The sequence below is a fragment of the Nansenia antarctica genome (genome assembly GCF_963989245.1).
Source record: "Nansenia antarctica genome assembly, chromosome: 1".
NCBI classification, from domain to species: domain Eukaryota; kingdom Metazoa; phylum Chordata; class Actinopteri; order Argentiniformes; family Microstomatidae; genus Nansenia; species Nansenia antarctica.
The window spans coordinates 87521625-87529843 of record NC_137674.1 but is presented as its reverse complement, the minus strand read 5'-3'; the positions used below and the strand labels follow the sequence as shown (position 1 = coordinate 87529843).

The 8219-nt window shown below is 50.3% G+C and overlaps 1 protein-coding gene across 1 annotated transcript; it reads right to left on the bottom strand.

Moving 5' to 3' along the window:
• Positions 1-6922: 6922 nt before the first annotated feature.
• fam181b (family with sequence similarity 181 member B) lies at positions 6923-7948 on the bottom strand (the record flags this gene model as incomplete). The annotated part of the gene is made up of 1 exon (XM_080547460.1): positions 6923-7948. The coding sequence occupies one exon, from the start codon at positions 7946-7948 to the stop codon at positions 6923-6925; it is 1026 nt and encodes a 341-aa protein (XP_080403586.1).
• Between the last annotated feature and the right edge of the window lie 271 nt (positions 7949-8219).

The window sequence follows — 8219 nt, the reverse complement described above, 5'->3', positions numbered from 1 at the left end:
AGGAGTAGGGTCTGAAGGCCTATGTGTGAAATTTAGTGACATAGTCCTGGAGGTGTGCAGGGCGAGCCCGTTCCCGCTGTGGCCTATCGACCTCCCCCCTGGGCTGTGACCCTGCGAGGAAGCCAGGGTTAGGTGGAGGAGGGTGAGGAAGAGGAACAGCAGGTAGAGGCTGAGCGGGTGGAGGGCACATAGGCAGTGGCTGCGGCGGAGCCTGGGACGGCCTAGCTGCCCTTAGCAGTACAGGTCTCGAGGCCTTTGAGACAGTTCTATCTGTCTCTGCTGCACTGGCTGCTGGCAGCAGTGTGGCCATGGCAGGCCCAGGAGGACCAGGCACCCTCCGCAGTCGGCTGGCGTGCCAGAGGGATCCGTCGCTCAGCAGGAACGTGGCTGGCCCCAGCTGACGTGTCACCTGAAGGGGCTGAGACCAGAAAGATGCCATCTTGTTATGTCGCTGGGGCCTACGAGCCCGAACCCAGTCGGACACCTTGATGGCGGTGCTCTTTACTCCACGTTTCTTGTCGAAGCGTCGCTTCATCTCCCCCTGATGTGTGGCCACTGCTGCTTGAGCAGCATCTCGGGTGCTGCCTGCTGCAGGTGTCACTGCATCCCGGGACCTGAGTCTGTTCAGTCGCAAGTCCATCTCACGGCCAAGCATGAGGGATGCTGGAGAGGCCTGCGTTGTTGCATGCTGACTAGCTCTGTAGTGCAACAGTGTTTGGTTGAGTGCGGCCTGGAATGTGCACCCCTGGAACAGATGTGCTCAGATCCCATTTTTAAGGCTTTGGTTGAAACGTTCCACCCCCCCGTTGGCCTGAGGGTGGAAGTATGCCGTGCGGATGTGCTTGATCCCCTTGGTGCGGAGGAAGTCCGAGAACTCTGCTGAGATGAACTGGGGCCCATTATCTGTGGTGATGGTGAGTGGCAGACCCCATCTAGCAAACAGGCCATCCAGGATGACAATAATGGTCCGTGTTGTGACCGTTCCTGCTGGGACCACTTCAGGCCATTTGGAGTGGAGGTCGTATGCCACCACCAGAAAGCGTTGGTTGTGCGGGACCCCTCGGCCATGGATCTCTCCACAGATATCAAGCTGGAGATGCTCCCATGGGCGGGGCGGCCACGGGGTAGGCTGCAGGGGTGTTGAGGCTGGCAACCCACTTTTCCCGCTGAGCAGACATGGTGCACAGTCCTTGACCATTGTTTCGATGTCACGGTCGATGCCTGGCCACCACACCAGGTCGCGGCATCGTTGCTTGACCCTCACTATGCCCAAATGACCTTCGTGCGCCATGGACATGACACGCGCACGCAGGCCACTTGGGACCACAGTGCAGAGGCCCCTGGAGACACAGACGTCCCCCCAGCATGAGAGTTCGTGCCGTACTCTAGTGAACGGGGCCAGATCCTCCGGCACCCGTGATGGCCATCCGGTGCGTATGTAGGTGCGCAGGGTGGATAGCAAAGGGTCCTGTTCCGATTCCCGCTGCAGCTCCTCTAGTGACACTGCTGTCTGCAGGGGCCCATGCAACATCTGGATGAGCTCTGGCTCTGTGTCGTCATCCGGAGAGACAGTTGGGGTGGGGGCCTCGATAGACCGAGAGAGGAGGTCGGCCACTACGTTGTCCCTCCCCGGGGTGAACCTGAGCTGGTAGTCATACTGCCTGAGCCGCTCCCCCCACCTGTGCAAACGGAGAGGCCTGTGCCCACTGCCTGAGGCTGACAGCAGTGTGGTCAGGGCCTGGTGGTCTGTACGGAGGGTGAACCGCCGGCCGTATAGATAGAGGTGCCACCTCTCACATGCCCAGACACAGGCTAGAGCTTCGCGTTCACCGACTGAATACCTCTGTTCGGTGGGGCTAAGAGCCCTGGAGGCAAAGGCAACTGGCCGCTCGACGCCGTCCTGAACCTGTGAGAGCACGGCACCCACCGCCCCGGCTGAGGCGTCACAGGTGACGAGGGTAGGGCTGGACGGGTCAAAGTGGGCCAGGATGGGGGTTGTGGTGAACTGGATCTTCAGCGAGTGGAACGCCCTTGAGCATGCTGCAGTCCACTTCCATGGCTCCTCTTTCTTGAGCAGTTGGCGAAGGGGAGCTGTGGTCTGAGAGTAGTGGGGCAGGAACCGGAGGTAATAAGCTGTCATGCCCAGGAATGAGGCTACATGGGAGGCAGAGGTGGGCTCCGGAATCCAGTGTATGGCGTCGACATTGGACAGGAGAGGTGTGATGCCCTTTGCTGTGAGGCGAAACCCCACAAAGTCGATGGCGGTAGCGGCGAAGGAGCATTTCTCTGTGTTCAAGGTCAGATTATTGTCCAGGAGGGCTGCAAACACCCTGTGAAGCCGCTCGTTGTGTCGCCATGCAGTGTGAATCCCAGGCCCGTGAACAGGTCGAGGCCCAGCAGATTGGCACCCCGCTTAGCGATGTGGAATGGGAATGCAGACATGTGCTTAGATCCATAGTGCACTGGTACCTGAAGGATGCCCACAATCTCTATCTTAGAGCTATCATGTCCGCACAGAGGAGTGGAGGGCTGCTGCAATGGCAGGTTGGCAAAGAATTTGTTGTAGGTGCTGAGATTGAGAAGAGACGCAGCCGCACCTGTATCCAGTAACAAGGGAAGGCTGACCTCACCCAGCTGCACTGTGCATGTTTTAAAGCTCACATGGTTTGTAGACACAGTTCTGATTTCAGTATGGTCGCTGCGAGTTGAGCGGGGTCTGGACTGTGGGGGATGAGCCGCAGGTGCAGACCTGCACACTTTAGGAAAATGGTTGGGCTTCAAACAGTTCCTGCATGTCTGCCCTCGAGCTGGGCAGTTAGGAGCCCGTGCATTGTGTGAGCTAGCCCCACAGTTACTACAGATATCAGAGCTACGTGTGTTCCCCTGTCTGCGAGCTTGCTGCACTGGGAACCACACATCTGTGTCCTCTTGGCTGTCCTGGTAGGCAGGCTGAAGCTGTTGCGTGAGTGAGGCCGTGGGGGCGGAGTCGGAGTGTGAGCTGGCAGTCAGCATGCTAGTACACTGTAACGCTGATTCTACTTGCATGGCTTTAGCTAGAGCATCATCTAGTGTTAGCTCATCTGGCTCCAAAAGTAATTTCTCCCTGATTTTCTCACACAATGTTCCTTCAATAAGTTGATCCCGTACGATTTGATCGTGAATCACCCCGTAGTTGCCTTTTCGTGCCAGATCCCTGAGATCGGTCACGTAGCTCAGAACAGACTCACCGGGGCGTTGAAGCCGTTTTCGTAGCTTGTACCGCCTGAGAAGCACCCGTTGTTTGCCGGCAAAGTGATTAGTGAGGAGAGCGACAGCTTCCTTGTAGGTCTCAGCGCAGCCGAGGGCTCGGAATATCCTCTGACCCTCCGTAGCGAGACAGTGAGGGAGCAGCGCCATTTTCCGCTTGTCGGAAATATCTGTGAAGTCCATGGCTTCTAGGTAGGCAGTAAAGTCATCCAGCCATCCTACCCACGGAATCGGAGGCTCGCCGAGCAGAGACAAGAAAAGTGCCGGTGGTGGCAAGGTAAATTCAGCCATCTTTGTCGCCAATGTTGTGTTTGTGTGATGCTAATAAGTGTAGATCCACACAGGTATACAAACTGAGCTCCGTTTACTGTCATGTGCCATTCATTCTGACAACACACACACACGGTCGTAAAGTTCTAACGGACGTACAGAACGTGACGTCGGAAAGTGCAACAAAGTGCTGCAATGACATACTGTCGTACATAACAGAGAGGTCAAGTGTGGGAAGATGTCAGACCTCCAACGTACCGCAGAGGGACAGAAACTGTAACAACATGCGACGTGGTTTTCTCTCGAAAGCTCTCCTGAGATTCTACTTATTTCTTTGTTCATCTCCCTGTGACATCCTGTGACATTCTGCTTACACCTCTCACCTCAAACTGAGGACCAACACCCCCCAACCTGTACAACATTTAGCTCACTTGCATATCAGTCTCTTGTCGCCCTATCTGGCAGGGTTCCCGCGCTGGTCTTAAAAAGCCTTAAAGTCTAAAATCCAGCCATCCGATTTATATGGCCTAAAAAGGTCCCACATTTCAGTTATTCGGTCTAAAAATGAGGTGCTAGGTCTTAAAAACGAGATCCTGCAAGGAAATCAGTCCAACCACATCTATTTACGCGGAAATTAATCAAACTGGAACCAAAAAAATGCCAATTCGCTTCCTTTTTTGTCTGTGTGGCAGTGAAATCCCTAATTTCATCACGTCGAGGATGACAAAAAGCTATCACATGGTGTCGCGAATAGATCTAAAATTCTATTCAAAGAGGTCTATAAAAAGGTCTAAAAAGGTCTTAAATGTTACTTGTTGAAACGTGTAGGAACCCTGTATCTAGCTCACTTGCATATCTGTCTCTAGTCGTCCTATCTAGTCTGTCAATGGAAGTCTTGTTTAATCTCTTGGGCAAACAGTGCAGCTCTAGTGCAGCTCCAGTGCAGCGTACAGCAGTGTATGATACTGTTGTGTGTCCAACAATCACAATCTGCCACAATCTGAGTCTCTGCTGAGAGGATTAATATGCTGCCAATACGCTGTCGCTGCCGTGCCAAATATGATTCTGTTTAGTCTGCAGTTTGCATACTAATGGAAAGGACGTTATCTAGAACAATATCCACTCCAAAGTAGATCACACATTATAATACATTTGTAAACCTTCTGTGCTTATGTGAGTATGTTTCTCAGGAGTAGTCTATTAAAATCTGGGTAAAAGAATCATGGATGGTCTTACCAGCCATTCATTCCATTATACCTAGTGGTAGGGGCGGCTGTGGTGCAGGAGGTAGAGCCGCCGTCTAATGATCGCAAGGTTGGCAGATCGCCGGTTTGAGACTCGGCTGGCCACATGTCGAAGTGTCCTTGGGCAAGACACTGAACCCCTGAATTGTTCTCAGTGAGCGGGCCGGCTGGCGCCTTGCATGGTAACTTGCCGCCATTGGTGTGTGAATGGGTGAATGAGAGGCTGTTGTAAAGAGCTTTGGATAAAGGCGCTATATACGTGCTATTTACCATTTATCTAGTAAGTGTCTTACATAAGCCTTGTTTTAAGATGTACACATCGTTGCAATGACATCTCTCTTATTCGTTGAATTGATGTGATCAAACTGTATATAACCTTTTCATCCCCTGATTCTACAAGACTGAATGCAGCTTGGTATCTTAAGGTGAGTCACTGCCATCTCGTGCATGTGTGAAGTAACAGCATGACAGTCTGTGTTTACATCATCAGTCATGTTGTATTTCTTTGTTTGTGATGTTCTTTATAATACATCCTGACATATTTGTGTACTTCTAAAAGAGGTTATCCAACTTCATATTCAGCTTCATTCATGTTCTAAATCCAGCTCTAAACAGCCTAGCAACCTGGTAAATAAAACAGTGTGTCGTAGTCAATCCATCAATCTGATCTGGTAATTACGTGGAGAGGACTTTGATGACTTCAATCTTCAATCCCATGATAGCTCATTCCACTCCTTTGTCACGGATTACACAAGCATTCAACTGAGTCTGTCATCCATGTCGGGTTGCAGAACGAATAATGTTCTCCCTCTCCTGTACAGCCAGTAGAGGGCAGTGTCAACACATATTTGGCCTAACCATCTCCTCCTCTGGTTCTGTCTGTCCTTTGCTTTGGATGTGGTCTGTCATCCTTTCATACTTTAATTACAAGCGCTTTGAGTTGCATTTCATGTACGAAAGGTGCTATAAAAATAAAGTTTTACTTACTTACTTACTTACGTTCACGTTCATGCGAGCTAATAGCTGTACATCCACAACATCTCTGCTCTGCTGTAGACTACTTGAGATAAACAGACTGTTGTTAAACTGCGCTTAGTTTTATTTCATTTGAGTAGAATGATTTTTTTCATACCGACTTGTATGGCGTACTTTACTGACATCACATTGTTGTGTTTATTTACTTATTAAAATATCATAATTAAAATGAATGTAGGAAACAGCAGAAGACACATTTGTTCAGATAGTAATAAAGACCAGCTTTATTTTGTCTTACATTCTCAAAATACAACATTTTACATTATGTATGACATCTTGGGTTGATAAAAATGGTGATGATTCTAGCTCCTGAAACAACAGAAGATCACCACCAAACGTACCTCTATAATGTACACATTTACAAGCATAGTGTACACATTATCTTCTAATTCACCATATTTTCAAACCGTTAACCACTGATACGATGTTTGACTTTAAGAGTCACCAAAAGGCATTTGACTGTTTGTCTGTTTGTTTGTTTCTACATGAGATTTGGAGATGTGAAATAGTTTGAATTTTTCTAATCTACACCAATATTAGACGGAAAGAGATCCAACCCTGAATTTAATTGTCTGTTATATATAGTTCTTTTTATTCTGAAATAGGAGAACATTTCAAAGCATTTTACCTCAGGGTATGATCCATGCATGAGTCAGATAGATGAAAAACCAACAGGAGCAGGTAAATCAGAAGTTGAAGCAGTTATATAAGTTCCAGTCCAACGTGGAAGTGAGACCAACCTATCCACCAACATGATACTCTAGTTCAAGTTAAAATCCAGGAAACATCGTACTAATCAAGTGATTGACGTCTCACATAGAGCGTATGTGTTGTATCACACATGTTTTGTTTTCTAACATACTTTGTAAAAATAGTCCTTAAAATGGGTTATTCGTTTGAGAATGTAGCTAATTCATCAATTACTTCCCTCTCAGGAAAAAACAGTGTTATGAAGCGGCTGTCAGGGTTAATAGAAAGTCTTCATGAAGGGTGAAGTTCCATGTTGTGCTTTTGTTACGAACACATGACATCACCAGTATACCAAAACATTTTACTGCTGTTATTTTTCTGCACCGTCGTATCAGGCACAAGCCTTCAACCCTACAGCCCTACAACGACCGCTCGCCTTAAAGAGAAGGGAAGACAGCTCTGTTGTAGCCCCCGCCCAGGTCATACGTGACCTGTGGGACAGAGCTTTCCGTGAAGAAGTTGGGGAAGGCCAGTGTACACAGAGCGCTATCCTCCAAAGCCCCAGACACAGAGTCCGACTGACAGAGCCCTGTCCTGTCCTGTCCCGCATGGCCTGTCCGCATGCTGTCCTGTCCAGCTTTCTTAGACGAACCCAAGCAAGTACTCCACGACGGCTCCGTATAGAGGAACCCCCCGACTAAATGGTGGGGGTCGTACGAAGACGCGAGATCCGGGCCAGCCATGTCCTGCTGGACCCTGACCGGCACGCTGTGAAAGAGCTCCTGGTCGCTGATCATGTTGCTGTAGTCGGGTCCCAGGAGTTCAAAGAACTCGGCCGCCTCCGGGTTGCCCCTCTCCAGGTCCTTGAGGGTCATGCCGGACATGGAGGTGACTTTGGAGTTGGCCGGCTCCGTGAAGAAGGAGGGGGGCAGGTTACGGTGGCGTAACGGGGGCTTCTTGGCTCTCTCCCTGATCCCGCCGTCCTTGGCCGGGTTGAAGAGGGCTGCCAGGCTCTTGCTCTGTAAGTTGGCCTGGATCCCTTCCCCCCCCCCGCCTCCGCCACCTCCCCGCTTGGGGAGAGGTTTGCCCTGGAAGGGACTGGGCTGAGCCGGGGGAGAGGAGCCCTGCCTCTTGGCCGGGCTCTGGGCTGCTGTTGTGTTGTTCCCTGGCGTTCCCATAATGCCCGTGCATCGTTTGATCTGCTTCTGGAGGTACTTACGGTGGTTGACTTTCCTCTTGGACTTGACCGGCTTGTCGAGCGCCAGTTTGATGTTGCTGGAGGCTGAGTCTATGAAGCTGAGGAGGTCCCTGGTGGTCTCCCTGCTGTAGTCCCCTTCACTCAGACTCTCCACCTCGCCCAGAAGACTGCCGTCCAGGCTTTTCTCCATGTCGTACTCCATAGTGGATCCAGGAAAACAGAAGTTAATGAACTGCGAGTTCATGATTGCAGTCTGAACAGCCATTACTCTTCTTCTAAACCCAACCGCCGCCGCCTCACCTAATGGCATCTGCTATGATCTAGAAAGTAAAAGAGATTCATCAAAGCATGTTTCTTCTTTTTTCTGTTTTTCTCTCTTGGATCCAGGATGGCTTGGTGGTAAAAAAAAACAAACCCCTTCTGTCGGTCCTGATGATGGGTAATGCACCTCTCTTGTGCAACTAGTTCTCCAGAACAGAACTGAGGGATACTGTTTGAGGAAAGCAGAGTGAGAGCTTTCAGGGGGCTGGGCCAAT